Raw genomic sequence first — 25,097 nt, 5'->3', positions numbered from 1 at the left:
AATATTAATATTTTAAGTCGAGGATCGTCGTAGCGCACGGCCACACAAACGTGCGATTGTAAACTGGACAGGCTGTGGGTTTGATTCCCACTGGTAACGAACGATAGTTTTTAACGCGAATAGAATATCTTTACACTGGGTTCCTCTCACAGGTTCCCTCTGCCTACCGTTATGTGCGGGCTACAGCGTCACAATTTCTGCTGAATGGAGGCATTGCGTGTTGAGTGGCAGAACTCGACATGGCGTTATGGACCCTCTGGTGTATAGGCAAATCGCTAGGCGAAGAAATGAAAATATTTAATATTTAATTTCCTTTAGTGGAAATCGAACCTACAATCTGTCACGTTTACAGTCACGCGCTTGTCCCTCTGTGCCACGATGGCCTTAAAGCGATATAACGCATACATTAAAAAACTGAAAAGCAGAAATTGGTCTCCCCCTCTGCCTTCCCTACTAATGCTGGATGCAGCATGAAGCTGAAAAAGAAATAACGTACCATTTATATATAAAATCTTTCATTACATATTCTCATTTTTTAATCAAGCAAGCCGCCCATAGGTCCACAAACACGGTGAATGAAGCCTTACATCGCTCTGCAAGCGGACTCGCGGAGACAGACGGGCCGATACTGTAAGCGTAACAAAACCTCGGCCGCGAGTGCCTTGCAAGTCGCGGCTTATGTCTGTTTTGCTGATGCAGGGTGACTGGAAAAGATTTTTATGAAATAGATACTTTAATTTAATTTCTTTATATTTATTTTTTTCGTTTTCTCCGTAAGGGAAAAGTGACAGTTTCCGTAAAGACATTGGGGGGAGAATTTTCTTTTTTCATTTACTTTTTGTTATATTTTATGGTTAAAAATGTTATCAGTGGGAATCGAACACACTACCGCCTCGTTTTCAGTCGCACACTTGTCCTTGCGCCAAGACGGCTTCAACTCTTGTAATCATGATTTATTTATATAAGTACCTGCCTAGGTATTAGAAGTATCTATTTATCATTGCGATCAGAAGTATTACATTTTAATCACCGCCTATACCGCGATAGCAGATTTACGCTTGACGCATTTACTTACTAAACAATCTCGTAGATACCGTTATCAAGAAATAAAAGCTTAGATATTATTTAATTTTATTTAATTATATTTATATGATTCTGCCGTAACTTGCGAGAAGGAAGGAAACACTTAGTGCTCTTTCTTCATTTTCTGATTCCTTGCATTACTTAGTTTAATAATTCAAATTGTAATCATTATCTTTAAATCTCGAGCTGGAATCGAACACATAACCATCGCAGCACCGATCTATCTATAATGAAAGTGTAGGGAGGAAGTATCTTAATGGAACTGGAGTATTTTAACTCTAGGTTCCCAGGTTTCCCCTGCGGAATGTAATGTGCGGGATACACGGTAAAGCAAAAAAAATATCTACAAATTTTGTACACCTTAGTTTAATTTTGGAATTCATCGGAGTGCATTTCCAAAAATGTATAAAACTAAATAGTTTCGTATAAATTGTATATAAATCCCAAAAATTTAAGTACAGGTCTAAAATATATTTGTACAACAAGTCATATCTAGACAAGCCAACATCTGTGCGTATATTATTTTTAATACAGCGGTAACAATGCAGCGTACGTACAAATAAGTCGTACTCGCAGGGCACCTCCCCCGTACCTGCCTCGTACCTGCCTCGTACTTGCCTCGTACTTGCCTCGTACCTGCTGTAAGACGAGGCGACCTCGTTGCTAATCCGTCTGTAACTGTAATACTAGACTGCTACGAGTATATATTTATTGTAGACGTATCTATGGAAGCTAGACATTGAGATGTTTTAATGAAAGTATCTTATTATGTTGTAAATGGTAAAAAAGTACTTTCGCTGACTAGTGGGGAGTGGAAGTGGCTTAATGGTAACGGAGTGTATTAATACTAGATAATGGGTTCCTATGTTTCCTTTACAGTAGCTGCATTAGTATATGGCAGAGGTAGTAATAAGGCACTACGTTCTATCTTTTTATTCGAATTCTTGACATTACTAGTCGAATGGCGGAAATCAATATCGTGCTTCATCTACGAGAGCGGGATCAGCTTCGCGCTGTATCCCGCACACAGCAGGGAAGGCAGAGGGAACCTAGTGTTAAAACACTCCGTTCCCCACTTTCTGCCGAACTCTGGACTTCCCGCAGTTCCTAGAGCGAGGAAATGAAAACATTAATTATTAGATTACTCCGTGTCCAACAGAGTATCGAACCTGTCACTACGAACTTCAGAGTCACACTTGTGCGTCACGCGGCACTGCAGCCTCGAAATATTATCCATATAGTTTTATAACAATCTTGAAAATATATACAAATTTAAGAATAGGTACTGTTCCACGTTTTAAGTCATCTTCAAACCTTTTTTAATATTTCAGTGAATCCTTTTTGTTCTAGCAAGAAGTAGGAACTTGTAATATAAGAAATAATAAAAGACGCGTAACAAGTGCGGAGAGTGCGGTACGTGCTTACTCGCATGCGGAGGAAATCAACATTTGCATTATTTCATACATCGTGTACCATACGGCGTGAGGCGTCGCGGTGGAAAATGATTTCTTAGTATGCTTTAGATTTTATATATTTTCACTTTGATGCTGAAGAGACAGCGTAGAGTAAAAAATATGTATAATTTCAACGACAAACTAAATCTAGCAATTAGATTTTGATATCGTTTAGATATTATTATAATATTTGGTGGAGGACAGTGGCGCAGGGACACAAGCGTGTGAATGTAATCCTAGTGTCAAGACACTTCTGTTTCCCAATTTCCGCCAAATACTAGAGGCACTGCGTGTTTAGTGGCGAAACTTAACGAAAAGCTTTGCCTCGTGACCAGACCAAGTAATAAATATTAAAGATCTCATCTCCTTAAGTCGCAATTGAATCCACACGGACCGCGTCTGGCCTCTATGTGTAGGTGATATATAGAAAATAATAAATTTTGATATGCATTTTGTCCAGAACCGCTATAATTGAGGTCGTTTCGACCCACTGCACAATTATCGACAAATATTTATAGCATAATGGAAGTATTGACTTCGACTGCATCACTCAAAACGCGGAGCCATTTCAGTTTGAAATAAAAATAAAATATATACTTAAAAACAGGGATCCTGACTGCATCGAGCGTTTAGTCTTGCTCTTAAAAAACTATTAAGTAATGTCATTTTTATGTCGCGCGACGTGTACGATACGATTGGTGTGTGTGTGTGCGTGTGTACGATACTATTGTACAGTACGGTCAACGAGTAATGGTCGCCTTGAAATTATATTTACTGAACTTACGCGTATGTACACTGGGCAAGAAAATAAATGGTAGTAAAGAAAATAGTATAATCCAATGTGCCCAGCCATTTACAGCTAAGTTCAGAGCGGCCACGACTTGTTGACGTAGTACATTATTCGTTTTACATTGTCTTGGCGCACTATAAACGTGAGAATTGTAGAATCAATCCTCGGAACAGTAATTATTTCATTCTGGTAGACAAAGCGCGGTTTTAATATCCATTACGTAGCACACAATGTCTCGAAAATAGAGTAGAAGGAAGCGAAAATAGAGCAGAAGGGGTCTCTGCTCACCGACACAATGTAGAAAAAAGCGCAAAGCTCTATATCTCTATTTAATATGTTTATAGCAGAGTAGCTACCTGTTATAGTAGACAAACCGTGGCGTTGAGTTCCGCCACTCAAGAGGCAAAGTCAACTTCACTCAATGACGGAAAATAGACATTAGAATGTTTTAACACTAATTTCACTCTGTTAGGAAGAAACCATTGAAACTTTTGATCGTATCGTCCCCGTGTCGTATAACTAAACAACGATCCAAAGCATTCAAACGATCGTTCTGATAATTGCTGTTGTATTTAATGTAAGAGTCAGCGTAATGGACGCATCGCTCGTTTATTGACTTCACTACTTTGTTCACTACACTTTATTTTTACATTAATACTTGTTAAGTGTATAAATGTGTTGAAATAAGGCCATATTTTTGGCAAGACATTTTAAAATGTTGTATAAAGCCTTTGTCTTGGGAAAAAAAATATTATTGACGTTTAATTTTGATTTCCGTTTTACTTTCTTATAACATATAAAATTAAAAGTATATCAAGAGTTCAATAAATAGATGTCAATGATTGTTAAGCCCTACTTGTTTAGGGGATTCCCACATTTTATTAGACACGACTATCTAGTGGTAGAAACGAATTCAGACCCTACCACAACATAGAATCTGTTTCTACCAAACTCCTAAGAATTATTAATGGAAGAAACGTGATTTTGGAAATGAATGCTTGAACTAAGTCGGTCTCCAAATCATTAGAAAACATTTCTTATGGTAAATCAATAAATTAATTGACGTTCAAAAAAACTTGTAACTTCTTATTTCCGCCACGCAATGCCTCCAGAATTCGGCTGAGGGTGGGGAACAGAAATGTCTTAATGGCGACGGAGTGTCCTTTATGACAGGTTTAGAAATCTTTAGGTTCTCTCTGCAGGGTGCATAACAGGGTGTTATGGATACAGTGTAAAGTGAAAAAAAAAACATCTTTTTCCTTAACAGCTAAAACAAATTAAATAAAACAACTAAGTATTGTTTAATTTAATATATAAACATATAATATATTTATTTAATACAACTTACATGTACATTAGCCCACCATTCACACTTCTAATACAAATTCCAATATTCGTTAATTTCTTTGGATAAGTCAGAAGCATTAACTATTAAATAATTCTATAAAATTTTTGTTACCTTCGTTTTAATCAATCATAAATAAAGAAACACATTGAAATATCTTGTTTTATTCTAACATACTTAAGGTCAAGCCAGATACATCCTCATATTTATTATCATTTTACCAAACATGAAAAAGGATACATTTAATATTTTTAAATAACTGATAAGTACTTGTTAGTTTTTTCGATGATTATAATTTTTATACACATAAATTAGATATAGTTTCAAATCTTAAAACGCCACTTAATAATTTTATTAAAAAACCTAATAACGCAACAAATTTATCAGTAACTTAACGAGCACTTATAGGATAGTTGGAAAAAATCGTAAATAAAAATAAAATAATATATTTCATTTAAAATATTTTAACATAAATTATTCAAACATGCAAAGTAGTCACGTAAAACTATTAATAATATTACATCAATTATAAGCATTATATGAGGTTAAAGAAGGATCAGAGTCAGTTATTAATATATGCAATTAATTTAAAAAAAAATAGTAGCATTGGAGTGTCTTAACACAAGGTTCCCTCTACCTACCCTGCTGCGTGAAGATACAGCGTGAAGTTAATTAAATATATTTGTACTCGACGTACAAAAAATATAATATATATTTCTATAGAAGCCGTAACGACGCAGTGAGGCAACATATGACTAAACGCAACTGTTGTGAATTTGATTCTCGCTCTGGGAAATAATTTTTCTTTATTTCTACTTCTTACCTATTATTTATCGAAAGAAATATAAATGAAGGTATAATATTGTATTAAAGGTAGCTGTAATTTTATTTGCGATATATACTAAAAGAAATGCAAATAATTGAGAAAAGAGTTACATTCAGAAGCATAAATTTGTTTAAACCGATTTAATGTCAGTTAAGTGTTATATTACTACTATAAGTAATGTATTTAGTATTACAAAGTGTAATAATAATATTAATGCTACTATGTTTTATTCAAATTAAAATTTATAAGTTTATCCAAAAGTATTCATCAACTTATATAAAATATTAACTATAATTAAAAAATATATCATTTATCAATAACATAAACGGAGGTCTCTGTCTATAAAGGCATGATTACAACAAATTAATTATCCAATTAATTGGATATCGTGTTATGTAATGCTAACGAGTTATTTGATTAATCAATATAATAATTATAAAAATTTAATTCTTATTTAAAAATAATTTTTATATGAAATAGTTTCTTTATTTATTTATTTATTTATTTACACTTTATTGTGCACAATTACACATTAAGAAGAAAAAGAAGAGTATGAATAGGTGTGTTTGATTATTCCACTTGTCATGTTTTATTACACTGAAGAAAAATAAGCTAAATAAAATCAAACACGGTAAGAAATTCAACAAAAAAAATAATCCAATCAACTCGTCAACATTAAAAAACCAATCAATTGAATAAATCAAATAAATCCAATCCATTAAATCCCTTAAAACCGTTAAATCCGTTAACTTCGGACTTGCAATTGGGCAGCTAAGAGGAATAATATTTTAAGTCCAGGTAAGAAAGATGCTACGGCAGAGAAATCTGGGCCCGTGGCGAGGGCGGTCACCACTTGTAGGGCGCTCTCGTTGTCACCTGCTTGCGCGCACTGTACGCACGAGTGGAGAGAGGAGAGTGCGGTCTCTGATAGCTAGGAGAAAGAAAATATTTCATTCATTAGAAAATTAATTTAACTGTTTTATTACTTCGAATAATTAATGAGATGAGAATTATTATATAGAAAATTAAGGGCAGTATTGACGCAGTGACCCAAAGTGGTCCGCTCTGTTTGGAAAGTGGCTCCCTTTGCCCACCTTCTATATATGCGATACAAGGTAAAGCTAAATATATTATATCAGTTTGCTGAAAACCTTTTTAATTTTATGTGAATATTATTAAACCTAAAAATTACAGTAATTATTGTTTTGTAGCCTTAAAAAGTATTTTTATATGTTTATAAAATTTATTCATATTTAAAATTAAAAATACATATCTTACTCTGTTCTCGCGAAGCATGTCGTATAGAGTTTCAAGTTTTCTTTGAACATCTTCAAGCTTTCTTTTCATTTGCTAAAAATAAAGAAACTTTATGAATGACAAGACTAGAAGAAGAAGACAACTAATAATTACAAAACTAAAAAAAAACAATGTCAGTATTGTCAAAAACTCATCTATCTGGAGGTACTTTTCAGGAACTAAAAACTTACTTGGAATTATATTTAATGATATATTATAGTATCATTATATTTCATTATATATTAAGGTAGGTAGGTAAGGTGGTGGCTTTGCTTGTTGTTGATGAGATGTTTGGCATCACGGCACAACGTTTAAATGAAATCGTTGTGGGTTTGATTCCCACAGAAGTGAAGCAAATAATTCTTATTCTTCTCTCAACTCATATAGACATAACGCTCAATAATGTTCCACTCAGCACACAATGTCTTGAAATTGGGAAGTCAGAACGAAGTAAGTTAACCCTAGACTCCTAATGTATTCTATCAGACTAGGCAGGATGAATGCGAGATATATGTATGTATATGTATATATACTTATATGTATGTATGTATGCATTACCACATTAACAGCCCTCTCAGAACAAGCATTACGTAGATCATCAAACACTGTCTGTAATATTGCGTGGTGTTCCGGTATTGGTCCTTTTTGTATCGGCGCTGGTGCTTCTACAGGAGCGGGGCTTTCCACCTAAGGATTGTATAAATAGATTATAGAAAGAAATAATAAATATTGACTATTTTCTTTACATAGGAGATTTAAGTTCCAAAGATAAAATATCAATATTTCTTAATGTGAATTACCGAAAACCAAACTATTTTTGGTCCAAAATTGTTATTTTTATGAAATTCGTAAGATAATTACTATAATTTCGATAATAATTCACAAAAATCGAACATTTGGTGTTATATCAACATTTAAAATATCTTCTAAAGTAAATTATATCCCAAACCTCTAAAATTCAAAAATCTAAACTCAAAACAAAATAAATAACAATAATAGTGTTTAAAAATTAAGTAAGACATCTAACTCCACAATTCCATACCTGTTGCGGATAACCAGGCTGTTGTCCAGGTGGATATTGTCCCGGGTACTGCTCTTGATATTGGCCAGGATACTGTCCCTGCTGTCCAGGGAACTGTCCCACTTGTCCAGGATATTGATTCTGCTGTCCAGGGAACTGTGCTGGTTGCCCTATTTGACCTGGGTATTGATTTTGTTGCCCTGGATATTGATTTTGCTGCCCTGGGTATTGATTTTGACCAGGGAACTGATTTTGTCCAGGATACTGTGTAGGTACGAGGGGCACGTGTTGAGGAGGTTCTACTCCGAATAATGGATGAGTTATTGGTGCTTGTTGTTGGACCTCTGGTTTTGGCTGTGGATTGATGGGCTTATTACTTTTTTTTGAGCAAGAGTTTTTTTGGTGAGAGAAAGAAAATATGTAATTGGATATTTTTTACATATCGTATATAAATATTTGCTATTATTTGTATTTTTCCCATTTCCAGTGTTTATTTGCATCTTTGCCCTTTATTGTCTTTGTGTTTGGTTTTTTTAACAATTTTTCAAAATCAAAATAATATTTAATCCAAACTAAAAAAGGAATTTTTAAAACAATTCACAAGATACATTTGTTTCTAATTTAAAATGTACCTTACTGTCTGAATACATATGAACATTAGTTTTATGCGTTATAATTATGTATGTAATATTAAACAAGCGAAGATTGAAACGGTAATAAAAGAATGAGGATACTTTAACTAATTAACGAAATCTTTCATTACAAATTTATATAACATAATGATTCTTACTACTACTTCACTTAATTCTAACTAAAAATGCACAAAAAATACAAATACAAAAACTGTTAGTGAAAACGTTTATCAAGGAGAAACACAAACATTTTTTTCTGTAATTTTTGTTTACAGTTTACAATTTTAGTCAAACTGGCAAAGAAAGAAAAGAAAAACATTTTTTCAGTATTATTTTTTACAGTTTTAAACTTTTATTAAATAACTGTCAAACTGTCATGCTTTACAGTTTACAGAGTGTCATATCATTCTTTAAACATTTATACCTCATGTCTGTGCTCTATTATTTGATTCCATTGTCTTGTACCGGCGTGGAATGGACACATATCCTCGTGACCAAATTGCTATATAGTGATAATACTTTTAAAAATCAAACATAGAACTCATGTAGAATAATTAATTCACGAAAGGCTGTACCAACTGAATTATATATTTTTCCTATAAATAACATTTTTAGACTATCAGTAGTATTTCCGCAAGAATATTTTAACAAAATTAGTTTTTCTTTTTTAAAATATCGTCAATAAAATTGTTATTTACTCATTTTTGCAATATTTCAAAGGCTATAATTTAAATTAATTTGATCATGAAAAAATACCATTACAAACATCATTTATAAATTACTCCCAATTTTAAAAAACACCTTAAAAGTAATTTAATATGCTAAATCATTAATATTTAGAAGAAAGACAATTAAAAACTACCAGCATATATTATAAGCCGTATCCGACAAGGCCCGTCGGGGCTTAGCGGTACACCGGAACAGCGTCCAACTGCAAACGCAAAGGTTGTGGGTTCAATTTGGGGGAATAATCATTTTCATTTCCTCTAACGACAAGTAACTTCTTACGAGTAAGAAGACAAAGCTCGGCGTTGAGTTCTGTTCTATTCAACACGCAACAGCACGAAAATTAACCCGAGAGCGAGGAATGTCGTGTTTTAACATTAGATTTCCTCTGGCAACCGTGCTCAATACGAGATACAGCATAAAGCTAAAAAAAATAGTACAACAATAAACAAACCTTAGGTTTAGCAGTCATCATGGGAGGATCGTTCCATCCTGGAGCAGCCGGCTTCACTGCCGGAGTTGCTTCTTGTCCATAATAATTTCCATTAACGGCCGGATTTATTTGATTCACCGGATTCAACGGAGCGGGAGCTAACGGATTCAACGGGACGGGGTTTATTGGATTTAACGGGACAGGATTTAATGGATTCACCGGAACGGGGTTTAACGGATTAATTGGATTTGGTTGATTGATTGGTGCGAAGTTATGACTTGGTACGCTTGAAGCGTTATATTGATCGGGATAAGGGCTGTTATAGCCGTAAGAGGGTTGATTTTGTATGGGATTATTGAAACTGTACTGATTGTATGAAGGAGCTGATTGTACGGAGGGATCGACTTTGTATTTAGATCTGCTTGTTATACCACCTGTAGATGTAAAAAAATTAGAATTAAATTAAGTGTGCGTTTGTTTTGCTAACTTTGTTTTAACAATGGACTCAACCAATCATTCTAATAACGATTATTACTTTCGATTTTTTTTAACTTCAAAGAAGTGTTTAAATGAAAAAAAAATTTAACAAGAAATCCTGTATCCTACATCTAAAATATAAGGATTATTACGTATTGAGTAATATAATTTACCAGACTGCGAGGCAACGCTGGGGGGTCGAGGTGGAGCGGCCGCCCAGTTAGGAACTTCTTGGGCAGGTGCTGAAAATAAATTATAAAATATAATAAAATTAAATGACTTCACGTTGCATCCCGCATATTGCAGGGTAATAATATGAATCAATTGTTAAAACACTCCGTTTCCCGCTTTCCGTATTTAGAGACATTGTGTGTGGAATGGTGGTACTCAACGCCGTACTTTATCTACTAAATCAGGGAAATCAAAATAATTTAAATCCAATCTTTATTTTGAGTGGCATAAACATAATTTATATACAAATAATCATAGTTTTTCACATATTTTTTTAGATTTTACATGGCAAACTAAAATTATGTAGTGATAAACTAAACCACTCTCCACTATTACTCATTTATAATCCAAAATAATAATCAAACCCACAATCAGTCCACCTGAAGACTAAACAGAAAAACATTACCAGCATTATAACTATTATCACTTTGTCCTCCATATTGCCTCTGGGAGTGCGAGCTCACTGTACGCGAACGTGATGAATGCTGTACGTGCTGCTGCTGTTGAGAGTGCTGCTGCTGATGATGCTGATGGTGCTGCTGTTGGTGTGGATGCTGTAATAAACATTTATGTTAACCTATTTAGTAACTTTATTTGTATATTTTAAATATTATTATATAAATCATAAAACTATTTATCCATTTCTAGCTGCACAAATGTTTTATTATATTCACGTTGTTAACAAGCCGTTGTTGATTCGCGGAATTCAACAACCTCACCAAAGTGAGGTTATAAAGATATTTATTCACCCGAATGTGAATCGAATCCGCAATCAGTCCGTCTACAGTCAGATAGATAGATGATTAATATTTTCTAAAACCATATAAAAAAGAACATGTTATGTCAACATACCCTAAATCCGGCGTGTCCTGACGTCTGGGGCTCCCCGAGAGCCCTCGCCACACGCGACGCGAGATCAGTGGCGGAGCCCTGCAGCACCGAGAGTGCGCTCCGGAGACAGCCCTGAGCCGCGAGACGGGACGCGTATTGTGTTAGTAGAGCGTCTACTTGGCTATTTTGTTGCTGTAACAAATTATATAAATATGTGAAAAAAATTCCACTCCATTCTACACTGCCTCTACTACACTTCATCTATTGGGAGATATGGGGATAGAACTGGCAACAATTGTATTTAGTCAGAGGCTGCTCCGCGATGGTTTCACACATACATATATATATATATATATATATATATATATTATAATATTGTAGAGAAACTATTTATATATTAAGTAATTTATTAAAAAAAAGTACAATAAGAGTAATTTATAGTTTGAATCGATTAATAATCAAACCAACCCTAAGAAAACTCAAGGTTGGTTTGGATATTAAACAATTTATTAAAAAGATGTAATAATCCATTTGAATTTCAAGTAATTAAATCTTTTATACTTTAACACGTTTAAATTAAATCATTTAAATAAATTTAACTTTTATTTATTCTTGTCAATTTTTTAATTACATTTTGATTCTTAACTTCACTGTCCCAACTTCAAAATGAACTATATTCCAATCACAAACATTATTATATTAAAAAAATGCAGTATTAAAAGCAACTTTGACCTACAAAACAAAACTACAATTACATTAATAAAAACTACAACTAAAACTAAAAAACCAACAAACCTGCACAGACAATCCTCGAACAGCTGCAGCAGAACGCACCAACAACGCTAACTCCACACCTTGCGCTAAAGCAGCAAGTTTAGCATTTGCAGCAGCACTGGCATCGACATCAGCACTGTCAGCACTAGCAGCAGCACTTGCATGTAATGCTCTAACTGCCAGTGCGTCGGCGTTAGCAGCACAAACATAGCAGAGGGAGGCAGCTTGTCGTAGTTGTGGGTCAGATTCTTCTGATAGCTTATCTCCCAGCATATCTGTTTGTTTATAAATTTTTAATTTTATTTACCATAAAACAAGATAAAAATAGAGTTTGTTTTATCTGATAATTTGGATTTCTATAAATTTAACAAATATAGGGCAGCGGCGACGCGTACGTGTACCGAGTGCCGTGTGACGTACCGCAGTAGGCGTGCGGGGGCTCTCCGGCGTGGCGCAACAACGCAGCCAGCGTGCGCGGCCAGCACGCGGGCGCGGCACTACGCACCAACGCGCCCCACGACGCACGCGATATGGCACCCGCAACCAGAGACACGGGCTCCGAGCGGGTGGACTGGAAGTGATGGTTCTGGGCTTTTTGGACTAGTTCGGGACCACCTGTTGGGATTGAAATGTATTATTAATATGTGGCAGAACAAGAAACAGCTTATTATATAACTTCACGCTTTATTGAAAACGGAGCACCAATCGCTACAGTCTCTACATACCTCTTTCGCCTCGTCCACTGTCATCAACCTACCTATTCATACATGCTGTTCGGGGGATTCTCATGCTTTTTACATGGCCTTTCTCAAGTATCTTTGATACTGCATTTTCGAAGGTCAACCGAGGTCTACCTCTCTTACCGCCCACTTTTCCGTCATAGATTTTTTTTGCCATTTTTTCATCACTCGTTCGTTCGACGTGCCCAAATCAACTGAGCACATTCTTCTACATTCTCACCATGACATCCTCGCAAGTACCTGCTATTCTGTATATCTCTTCATTACGGATTCGATCAGCTAGGCTGACTCCGTACATCCTACGAAGAGATCGCATTTCCACGGCATTCATATTTTTGGCATTTTTTTTCTGTAATACTCACGTTTCGCTGCTGTATAACAGCGTCGGTACCAACACTGCATTGTGTACGGCCAAACGCGCAGCTGTGCTGACGTTTCGCCATCTCATCAATGCAACTAAGGCTCCGTTAACCCTGTTACCGGCAGCAATACGCCTTTCCACAACCATATCTTATCTTCCATCTCTACTGAACATACTTCCCAAATATACCATTTTATTTACTTTTTAGCTTTTTATTATGAAATAAATAGTGGAAATGGCGATTTTTGGGAGTGATTATTGTACTACATAAAGACCACTTGCTTTTGAAATCATTATAATAGAAGCTAGTAACTGTTTCTAACACAATTATTTACGTCCCTCTGATAATAAAACAAACCATGATATTCTTTGTATTTATTATTAATTCACACACACGCACGCGCACGCGCCCACTCACTCTATAGACAGATATATTACCCAAGGAAGCTATAACGAGTGCGTCGGCGACCCTCCCGCCCTCTATGCAAAGGTCGACCGCCTCCTCGAAGTTACCGGTGACGAGGGCGCGACATATTGAACTGTTATTATCTGAAAACGAAATTGTTTTATTAATCCTTCTTACCATACTAATATTATAGATGTCAATGTACAGTGGGTAAAAAAAGTATTTGCACACCTAATTTTTTTGAAGTTACACCTAGAAAAACAACTGAATGATTTCAGTTAATTATTGTATTTAATAGCTTTATCTATATATATTTAGAATTGATTATTAAAAATTCTTAGAAAACAGAAATAAAAAAATTAGATGGTAAAAACACCTTTTTTAAAGTCAAATAAGTATTTGCACACCAACCATTCCCTAGATACAATGTTATTCCCGCGACATTTTGTCACTTTAGGTAAAATGTGAACATTGTATGTATACATGTGAACATCGGGAAACGTATCCTAATAACAAGACATTTGTTTAGTGTTCAGAAAAATCTTGAAGCCAATATGCCGAAAGAATTTGAACTGTCGTTATCGACGCGTGAAGAAAATATTTTACTCCGTAATGAAGATTGAAGTTATCGCCAAATCGGGTCAAATTTAAAGTTAAATTACTCGACTGTGTAGTAAATTATAAAAAACCCAGAAGAAATGGGTAGTGTCGAAAATAAAGAAAGGTCCGTTCTTTCGAAGAAGCTCAGTACGAGAGAAAAGCGACAAATTTTAAAATCGGTACAAAATAACCTATTTACAAGCGCTCAAAGCTTAGCAAATGATATTGCGTCAAGTCCAGGTAAGGTTGTCTGTGCCCAAACTGTAAGAAACGTACTGGGTAATGGTGGTCTTCGTAGCAGATCAGCGAGGAAAAATTCTTTCATAAGTGATGCCAATATAGCAAAAAGACTAACTTTCGCGAAAGAATACTTAAATACCCCTTTAGAATTTTGGTACAATTTTATTTTTTTCTGACGAAAGCAAATTTTATCTTTTTGGAACGGACAGACTAACATTTGTGTGGCGCAAGCGTACAGTCAAACACGGCGGTGGTCTTGTGATGGTTTGAAGCTGCATGACAGCAAATGGTGTGGAAAACTTGGCTTTTATCGAAGGAATAATGAAAGCAGTAGATTACGGTAAAGTGTTCCGCGATATTTTGTCTTGCAGTCCATCGAAATTAGGCGTAAGTGAAACATACTACTTTCAGTAGGACAATGATCCTAAGCATACAGCTATGAAAACCTAAGGAATGGGTGATATACAATGTCCGTAATATGCCGAAAACTCCGCCATAAACGCCAGACATCCACCCAATTGAAAATTCATGGCATCTGCTGGATAAAGATTTGAGGAAAATGATTTTTTTGAAATAAAAATGATTTAAAGAGTGCTTTGGTGGAGAAATGGGCTCAAATCTCGATTAAACAACATCCAAATTATTGGAATCGATGCCGATTGCAAGCCATCATTGATGCTAATGGAATGCACACAAAATATTAAGTGTTTTTTCTTTCATTTATTATTGATTTTTTTTACAAAATACGTACAAGGCGGATGGTGTGCAAATACTTATTTGACTTTAAAATATGTGTTTATACCGTCTCATTCTCTAATTTCTATTTTCTGAGAAATTTTATTAACCAATTCGAAATATATATAGATTAAGCTATTAAATACAATAATTAACTAAAAGCATTCTGTTTTTTTGTAGATGTAACATCAAAAAATTAGGGTGTGCAAATACTTTTTTTACCCACTGTAAGTTCATTTGTTCACGTCAAAACTTATTTCTTATTAACAAGGTTAACATTTTCATTTCATGTGAATTTTGTCAAAAATTTTACGTGAAAATTATTTAATATTGTTGTGAAATATATCTTTATCGCTAAAATAGTTGTTTTATGCCAAAAATGTTTTGTACAAGACAATTTTTGATAGTATTTTTTAAGTGTTTTGATAATTTTTTTCGCACACACACGCACGCACGCGCGCAAATTCATATTTATCATACTGTGAGTTCCAGACAGCCGAGACATACTCTAAGTAAGATCTAACACGATCTAACCCAATGAATTATACAAAAAATTAACTGTACATTTGTCCTTAAAATCACTTCCCTATTTCACACATTCAAGCAGTAAGAAAAAATATAGATAAGAAAAGAAATATTCTTCCTTCAGCTAAAACACTTAGACAAAAATCAAGGAGTGACACTCCTTGAAAAATCCTAATTCAATTTGTTATAGAATTTGGTATACCATATTTTATAATGTAATTTATGATGTATTTAAATAAAGTGGCATACCATCTCCATTAGGTATAACAATATTAGCCGCAAACGACGACGAGTCCAATTCCACATTCGCCATTTTTCTCTCGATCAAAGTTTGCGCATCCTATAAAAAACACATAACAAATGTATACACAAAAAAGTTATTTTTATTTCTTCTTCATTACTTTTTTGTATTTCTTATCTATACAAAAAAGTCGTGATCCCTTTTTTATGGTATAATAAATAAATGTAACGCTGAAGTAAAATCAAAACATTTCTTTTGAATAAAAGGACAATAGCCATAGAAACATTAAATAGCTTAAGTTATTAATATAGGTACTTTTCTCAACAAAATATTATGCATATATGCGTAGAATTTGTGATTTAACTCAAAATAACCATAATGTTTGATTTTGTAAAAAAAATGTATAAACACCTATTCTAAGATTCAATTACAAATACTATTTCTTAAGTTCACATGACATACATGCAGTTAATGGACAATTATATTATTTACTTATGTATAATAACTTACAGATAGATCAGTACTTGTGTCTGTGGACAGTTCCGCTTCAGTCTCAGTGCTCTCACCCTAAATAAATAGTGATCAAAGGAGATATGAAAAATTAGTGGCATATTGTGAAAAAATTAGTCGCGGTGAGTTTTTTTTAGTAAAATGAAACATACAAATAAGATAAATTACCATATTAATATAGAAAGATTACTATATTAATATCTAACCGACTTCAAAAAGATGAAGGTTCTAATACGTTTGCTATGTTTTTTGTGACATAAAGCTCATTAATACAACTAGATTTTATGTTATAGTTAAGATAAGAAACCTAAAAATATTAATGAAAATTTAATATTTTAGTATACTTTTAGTTATATTATTTTACAAAATAAAGATTAACATCATATTCAAAATAATGTTAAATAAAAATAATTAAAAACTAAAATTAGTAGTTAAAAGAACAATAGAAAGAGAAAGCTATGAGAAGAGATAACACAAACTGGAGAACAAAAATGAAAAAAAATACTAAAACATTATTAATAACAAATAGTATTCTATATAGAATTAAAAAACTCACCCTGCTTAATCCAACTGCGTCCGGGGCACGTTCTGTAGACTGACCTTTAAATTTGGACGGCACGTCGTCTTGTTTGAAGCCTTAATAAAAATTATTATTTCCTTTAATACAATGTTAAATATAATATGTACAATAAACGCACCATACGCTATCTTACTGTCATGTCATATTACTTGTTACTAATATTATAAAGGTGAAAATTTGTGGCGATAAAAATTTATTCCATTTTCACACAGAAACGACGATTTAAATGAAACTTTACAGTAAAATTGCTTACAGATCAGAATAACATATAGGTTACAATTTATATAAAAATTCTGCACTTTGCCTTATTGGAAATAGAGCGAGGCGACGACTGATGTGAAAGGTATTGTTAATAAAACCTATATTCATTTTAAATAAAAAGACTTAATAACCTAGCATATTAAGTACATCCTCTCTAAAGCTAGGTAAGAAGCTCGAGCGCAAAAAGAACCACATGTAGCGCTCGTGTTGGTCGGACGACGCGTCGCCTTTAGCACGACAGTATCTGAAAACATTAAAACGATATAATTATTTTTTCCTGATGGCAGAAATATTGGGAAAAGGATTCATCTGCGTAGAAAAGTATTAACTTATTTATGGACAGATTGAAATAAAACAAACGACAATTTAATTTAAATAGATTAAGCTGTTTAATTGATCAGCGTGCACAAACATACATACAAACAGGACCGTGGATGGACCTATTGGTCCAAAATCATCGTTTTGGGTTCTTCTCCTACTTTCATAAATAACCACAATAGTACCTTTTCTCACAAAAGGTACTTCTTGTATGTACCGGCACAAAGGACATTTGTTATTATTATTCTCATTAAAATAGAAATATATATGCAAACAGCACTCACTCCGCTAGTTTCTCAGCAGCTCCGGGTTCCCGACTTTGTGTTAATGCAATCACATTATCTAACTCGGAAGCTTTTTCTACTATATCTGGCTCACTGACTACCTATAAACATAACACATATTAAGGAAAGTTTAACTTTTGTTAGTTGTCACGCTGTATCGCACGTAGCAGGGTAGGCGGAAGCAACCTGGAAACCTAGTGTTAAGAAACTCTGTTTCGATTAAGACACTTCACACTTCTGTTCCATACTTTTCGCCAAATTCTGGAGGCATTACCCGTTGCTGCCTGCCATTGCATTCCAAGTTTTATTAACTAATTACAATATATTATTATGTATCAATAAGATAAATCCTATAAAATTGTGTCAACGACAGATTACTGGGCCCCTGAGTATCAACTTATAAATGAATAATAATATAAAAAAAAGTTTCAAATTATGCGAAAAAAAATTCAGGTTTAAAATTAAATAATAGGAGAATTAATCATTTTCAACTCCTACTCTCTTTGTTTGCTCAAAATTAATAAACTCCAAAAAACTTTTACAATAGTAGTTTAGTAGTAACTTTTAAAACCATTTACTATAGAAGAAAATGTAGTTAGTAAGAAATAATTTAAAATATTATATTTTTTGTTATTACCTGACTAATATGTACAAGTTTCTGAGAACCAGCTTCTTGAGAACATTTCTCAAATGTCACCAATTTACCGCCAAACTGAAATATAATAAATTCATTACTTTCTAACGAATAGTACAATATAACACAAACACACACGCGCGCGCACGTGCATGCACGCTCACATACATACACACACAGATAGAAGGATTTCTCTATCTTCTTTGTTGTTTTTTTTGTTCAAATGATTGTAAAGTAACTTTAAATATAGATTTATTTTTTTTTAAAGCAAAATGGAACGGTTGGTGTCCTTTTTTTCATTTGCACCCGCTCAACATCTCAGGAAGCAAGTTTTCTGAAGTGTAACTGAAAATAGTGATGCTAGAGTTGAAATTGTAATAATTACCTATTTTTGTAAAATTGTATATGTATTTCATGGTAATAGTTTTTTATTATTATTATTATATATAGTAGTGTGTGACGTCGCTTGCTTGACGTAAACCAGTTAATACTGTTTTTTCACAACCGGCCTACAACTCTTGTACTGATGATAACATCAAATATCGTTAACTTAAGGTATAAACATACTAAATTCATATTTTGTCGTTCGTACATTTTTGCGATGCAGTTCGAAAGTATAATAAAAAATATATATATTTTTTATATATTAGAAAATATAAATAAATTATTGAAAATTTATATGAACAACATACTGCAAACCTCCCTCCCACTGGTTTGCGCAACCACTTGGGTGCGCGCGTGGGCTGACTGTGCGCGACCACGGGCGCCGGCTGCAGCGCGGGAAGTGAACCCAAACCCTCCACGCCGTCGAATGAGTCCAGTATGTTGGAGGTTGTGGCCGGTTTCTGTATAGAAAAATATATTATTAAAAGACATTAAATATATATATAGGCATTAAATAGATTATATTTTTTTATTTTGATGTAATTTAGATTTTTACTTGTTTTTGATAGAATATTTATTTACTTCGTTTTGATACCAGAGGGAATAAATAAAAATATTAAACAATTACTTTCTCCGAGTGAGAAACGAACTCATAACCGTCAAGTATACAGCCCCATTATGTGGCTTTGCGTCAGGACTGCTTCAATAGAGAAAGAAAAAAAAACAACTTACACTAGTACCACTTGGCAACAGTGAATGCACTGTCAGTGAATGATCGAATCCGGCGGCCGCCAGCAGGCCGGCCTCGCGGGGACTCCACGACACCTCTAATATCCAGGCTGACTGACGACTGACCTCCGATACTATCTCACCACCCTGGAAAATTTATAAAAATGAAATAAATATCTATTTTTTTATATTTTAAAAGTATCATTACATGCTAAGTAAAAAAAATACTTTTTTAGAAATATTTTTATTAATAAAATATCTATATTAATAAACGAAATACAAAAAAAACTTACAGGTCTAGTGTTATTAGGGTTCCACGCCAGCAACCTGCCATCCTTCCCTGCAGACAGCAGCAGGTCATCGTCGTGTCGACTCCACGACAGAGACAGGACGCCCGAGTTGTGGCCCTCCAAGGTCGCTAGGGGGGACGCTGCTAGCCTAAGAAATAAGAAAAAAATATGATTATACCACAGTTTACTAGTATTGGTCGTTCTGAAGGTAGCTGTAGATGACTGAGCAAATTAGATTTTAGGATTATTATACTTTGTTGTATGTAGAGCAATATTTATACTTAGGAAAGCAAGTTTCATTTCTTACAATAAATAACGAAGACGAGGTGAACAGACGAATCACGTGCACCTGGAAAAAGTACTGGGCCCATAAGGAAATACTAAAAGGCAACTATGAATTGAATATGAAAAAAATCATCATGGACATTTATATTCTCCCCTGCTTGACCTATGGCTCCCAAACGTGGACAGTAACAAGCAAAACAAAGAACAAAATAAAAACTTGTCAGCGAGCAATGGAAAGGAGCATATTACACCTAAGAAAAATTGAAAAGATTAAAAGTGAAGATATAAGAAAACAGACAAAAGTGACCGATGCATTGCATAAAACATTAAGATTAAAATGGGGCTGGGCTGGCCACGTCGCGAGATGCACTGACCAGCGATGGACTCTCAAAGCCACTAAATGGGTCGGCCCACAAGGAAGAAGAAAAGTGGGCAGACCACAAAAGCGATGGGCAGATGACATAGTGTCCATTGCAGGGAAAAACTGGTTAAGACTAGCACAGGATAGTAAGACATGGAGAAAAATGGAGGAGGCCTATACTCTATATGTTTCTCTCTTTAAACAAAAGAGAGAGAAACATATACATATATAGAAGCAAAATAAAAAAAATAAGGAATATAGTAATAAGTAGTATAAGTTACTGTAAACTTTAATTATTTTTGTAAATTCTGTTAAATATGTACAATATAATGTTTATAGGAAAATAAGGCTTTATTATTATTATTATTATTATACTGTGTTGTAGAAAAATCCTATAATTAAAAAAACATAAATGCAATGCGTCCACGACACGTCGAACATACTGTACTTTATAAAAATGACTAGTTCTGGGGGTTAGGTGATCTGCGCCCACTTAGAATAGGCTGGTGTCCACCTCAGTAATATCTATATCTGCTAATGTTTTATACTATGTTACTTCTGCCTACGTATTCAAAGAAAAAAAAAAACTTCTGCCTACCCAACTATAAAAAAACCGGACAAGCGCGAGGGTTCGTCCACCGAGGGTTCCGACAAAAAATTTTCTGAAATTCAGGCTTAACTTACCCAGAGCCTTTTCATTTAATACCTCACTTTATTTTGCTCTCCTTTTAAGAATATTATTTTTAAGGATTTAACCATAAATGTATAGTTTTCCTGAACTAATACCCGAAAGAAAATTTGCCCCGAAAAATTAAAATACAACTCTGTTCAAAAATCTATCTAGATACGCTAATGCTTAAAATTATATCACTTTTACCTACCCAACTATACGAGGGATAGAGCGCAATCCTAAAAAAACTAACAAATATAATACCTCAAGTCCCACAGCTGTATGACAGGCGCCTGGTCGTCCTCTGACGCGATGCACAGCTGCGTGGCGACTGATGGGTGCCAGGCCAGCGCACGCCAACGGGTGCGGGACTGGGAGTCACTGGGAATGTTATTAGATTATTATCAAATATATATGATAGATAATACATATATAAATAATACCCAAGAACTGATTATATTTTAATATAAATAAAATAAAAACACATACATAAGGCTATAGGATTATTATCAGGATTTAGACCTAATTATTTTAATTTGGTGCTGCAAAGTAATATTTAGAGAAAGCTCTATGCCACTTTTATAAATCTTCCATAGGACTATAATTGCGTCGTTTATTTTTTGGACAGACACTCTTCCCTTCCACACACTTTCCACTAAATTCCGAGGTAGTCAAAGTAAATAAAATTTAAATATTAAAATCATAGGCAAGTATTTTTAAATGAGTATAATTTTACCTTAATTTCATAATAGGTTCATTTTTTCTCAAATCCCACACTAAGCATCTGGTTGCAAATGTCGATCCTAATATGTGTTGTACCTGTAATATTTTTCAATGATTAACATATCATATTTGTTAGTAAAATTTTTTTTTCAAAACTTTTCATCATTTAACAGGTAAAAATTTTAATTGCAACAGCCGTTGGTTTATTTCCCATTGGAGGTCACAAATAATTTAATTTCCTCACTGTAGTAAGAAGAAGCTAGAATGCACTGCACTGTTTTCCGTCAATCAACAACCAATGTCTCGAAGATTAGACGGTACACGGGGATCAGTCTTTTATCACCAGGTTCCCTCTGTCTATCTTGCAACATGCGATCCTACAGTGTGTAACAAATAAATCGAACTGAAATAAAGACCCACAAACCTGCTGATTCCACGCCAGCCCCTGTACATGGTCATATGGCTGGCTTCTATTACCAGGTGCCATCGGCTGAGATGTGTTGTTTAAGTCCCATATAAATATCTCACTGTCAGACGCTCCGGAGGCGAGGAGATTCTTTTGATAAGGATTCACGTCTAATGCTGACACATGGCCTGTAAGATTAGAATAGAATAAATAACAATAGCAGAATTTTTTTTCAACAATATTTTACAAAATGTTATGACAAAAATTAACACACTCTCTTTAATAAGATTTAGCTTTTCAAGGTTTCCAACCCGCACTGGGTTTAAATCACTACATTCTAATATCTGTAAATTTTCTAAAACATTAGTAGTTTTTTTATCAGTTTCTTATAGTTTCCTGAACCGATAAGTCATAAGGTTACCCACTTTATCCTTCTCTGAATTCCAGACTATGACTTCTCACTTTGGTAGACAGAGGTAGCACAGTATTAAGTTCCACCACTCAACATGAAATGTCTCAAAAATTGAACCGTACACAAAGCACCTCAACACACTCAACACTAGCTTCCTTTAGTGACCTTTACTAAGTTGCATTAATTTATTTATTTTTATTTATCATTACATAAAAATATGCTTATCAAATTTGTATTTATAATTAGCTAATAAGTTAGTACTTATTAATTGAGCCGTACACAGAGCACCTCAACACACTCAACACTAGCTTCCTTTAGTGACCTTTACTAAGTTGCATTAATTTATTTATTTTTATTTATCATTACATAAAAATATGCTTATCAAATTTGTATTTATAATTAGCTAATAAGTTAGTACTACCTACTAACCAGAGTTGAAAGCTTTCAACTCTTGTTAGTAGGTAGTTATTTATAAGTGAGTGCTATGTGTTTTGCCTCTGTTTGTTCCTTAAGGTTACAGTCTTCTTCAGTTTTTAGAGTACCTTAGGCATTTGTATATAATTTTTAACATATTTAAAAAAGATTATTTAAAGCATGTCACATACATAAAATATCATCTTACAACTATCATAATTAACCATTCAGAAAATAGGTCAAACTCATATTGCCCAATGGTGACAACTGTTACTTAATAGATGACAAGAGTATGTGTACACATAATTGATTTAAAATTTCATATATAAAAAATAACATTTTCAAAATTACCAATTTTAGAAAATTTGCATCACTATATAACATTCTATAGAAACATACTTAAAACACAAATAATATTGTTGGTAATAGATTTTTATTAGTTAATAAAAATATAAACTTCTTACATTTACATACCACAGTAAAAATGTTGATAATAAAGCTCAAATCATTAAAAGTTACAGAATGAGATAATGTCAAACAAGGTCTTATCAGTTAGTTGGACATTTCATTTACAACTCTTGTTTTATTACAAATTTTTATTTTATCTTTAAAAATGATGAACAGTTACTTTATTTTATACATATAGTATAATCTATATATATAAAAGGACTTGTCCTCACTGACTGAGGTAAGACGCACGCACAGCCGTAACCGCTGATCGTAGAAACGTGAAATTTGGACAGATGTTTACTTTCGTAATCTGGACATCCACTAAGAAGGGATTTTGAAAAATTTTAACCCTAAAGGGGTGAAATAGGGGTTGAAAGTTTGTATGGAAAAAAAATTAAATTGGCACCGATTTTCATAAAATTTGAAATTTAGATTTTTAAAAGTATTTAATTGAACACGTGTTTCATTGATTTCTAGAATTCTCCCTCTAAGGGTGCAAATAAGGGGTTGAAAGTTTGTATGGAAAAATATTTAAAACGCCACCGATTATTATAAATTTTGAAATTTAGACTCTTAAAAATATTTAATTGAACATGTGTTTCATGGCTTTCTAGAATTCACCCCCTAGGGGTGCAAATAAGGGGTTGATAGTTTGTATGGAAAAATCTTTAAATCGCCACCGATTTTTATAAAATTTGAAATTTAGACTTAAAAATATTTCATTGAACACGTGTTTCATGGTTAATTAGAATTCACCCCTAAATACGTAAGCGAAGCTGCGCGCGTCCGCTAGTAAGAGATATAACTTACCATTATGTTTGGAGCTGCTACTGACAAGAGCATCACTAGCATTGTTAAGGAGTTTATCAGCACTGTAAAATTCAAGCAATCCCCCATCACAACCACCAGCTATTACTCCTGCACCTGACCAAACGAGCTTTTGAAATCTAAAACAACATGTAAATAATATTTACGACTTCTATTATTTTGTAGTTTTTAAATCAACTTACTAAAATATATATATACTTACTTATGTTGCGTTGGGATACTGGATTTAACTTCAAAATCGAAGCTAGGGTCTTCTAAATTAAGAGAATATAGTTCTAAGTAAGAATTTGAACTAAAGGAAGCATCAACTTGCTGAGCCGCGGAACCGGCTGCCAACATCGACGGATAGTGTTCCGCCGGCGACCAGCTCACGTTTACCGTTCTCTTCAACTCTTTGATCTTCATTTTGATATACCAACTTCACTAAAACAACTAATAATAATTTTTAGAGGACACCGGAGTAAAAACATACAGAATTATGTCACAGATTTTTGAACACGTCACTGAACTAAATTAAAGAGTTAACGGCAATATAATAAAACTGTTATAATTTAGTGAACACTAGTGAAGATTTTTAAGACAAAATCTTGGCACATTTATTTGTAAAATTATATTATTTACCATAAAAACACCGAGTTGGCACCTCCAACGTGGCTGACGTAAATACTTCAGTTTTGACAGCTGCTGTACGTAACACCGGATGATGTTGACATTTGTGATTTGCGAATACAGATTAAATATGAAGAAAATATGTTAAGTTCATTAGGCAGATACGGTATGGCGTATTTGTT

At 33.8% G+C, this 25,097-nt stretch overlaps 1 protein-coding gene across 3 annotated transcripts; it reads right to left on the bottom strand.

Moving 5' to 3' along the window:
- Positions 1-4,622: 4,622 nt before the first annotated feature.
- Positions 4,623-25,028, bottom strand: Sec31 (COPII coat complex component secretory 31). Of its 3 annotated transcripts, none has more exons than XM_085185411.1 (26): positions 24,928-25,028; positions 24,509-24,738; positions 24,289-24,425; positions 22,221-22,390; positions 21,810-21,892; positions 21,338-21,454; positions 19,761-19,905; positions 19,471-19,614; positions 19,047-19,199; positions 18,358-18,432; positions 17,721-17,821; positions 17,250-17,362; positions 16,834-16,913; positions 16,278-16,334; positions 15,776-15,866; positions 13,459-13,569; positions 12,340-12,534; positions 11,941-12,194; positions 11,167-11,337; positions 10,721-10,868; positions 10,257-10,325; positions 9,628-10,040; positions 7,837-8,169; positions 7,353-7,481; positions 6,777-6,848; positions 4,623-6,429 (listed from the first exon to the last, which is right to left on the bottom strand). In XM_085185411.1, the coding sequence occupies exons 2-26, from the start codon at positions 24,709-24,711 to the stop codon at positions 6,244-6,246; spliced, it is 3,750 nt and encodes a 1,249-aa protein (XP_085041537.1). In that variant the 5' UTR covers positions 24,712-24,738; positions 24,928-25,028; the 3' UTR covers positions 4,623-6,243. The 3 variants fall into 3 exon arrangements, with proteins under 3 accessions (XP_085041537.1, XP_085041538.1, XP_085041541.1); XM_085185412.1 differs by having other exon boundaries at positions 10,721-10,853; XM_085185415.1 differs by lacking the exon at positions 16,278-16,334.
- Positions 25,029-25,097: the final 69 nt, after the last annotated feature.

This window comes from Heliconius melpomene, chromosome 5 (assembly GCF_056956725.1).
Source record: "Heliconius melpomene rosina isolate 202511_hmr_F chromosome 5, ASM5695672v1, whole genome shotgun sequence".
Taxonomy (NCBI): Eukaryota; Metazoa; Arthropoda; class Insecta; order Lepidoptera; family Nymphalidae; genus Heliconius; species Heliconius melpomene.
This window is presented reverse-complemented; position numbering and strand designations above follow the sequence as displayed.

Excerpts from the sequence above, each read along its gene's own strand:
- Sec31 (XM_085185411.1), bottom strand. The coding sequence starts at position 24,711 with ATGAAGATCAAAGAGTTGAAGAGAACGGTAAACGTGAGCTGGTCGCCG. Across the intron at positions 17,822-18,357 it reads AACTTGTACATATTAGTCAG|GTAGTCAGTGAGCCAGATAT; the intron begins GTAATAACAAAA and ends TTATGTTTATAG. Across the intron at positions 11,338-11,940 it reads TTCGAGGATTGTCTGTGCAG|CAACAAAATAGCCAAGTAGA; the intron begins GTTTGTTGGTTT and ends AATTTGTTACAG.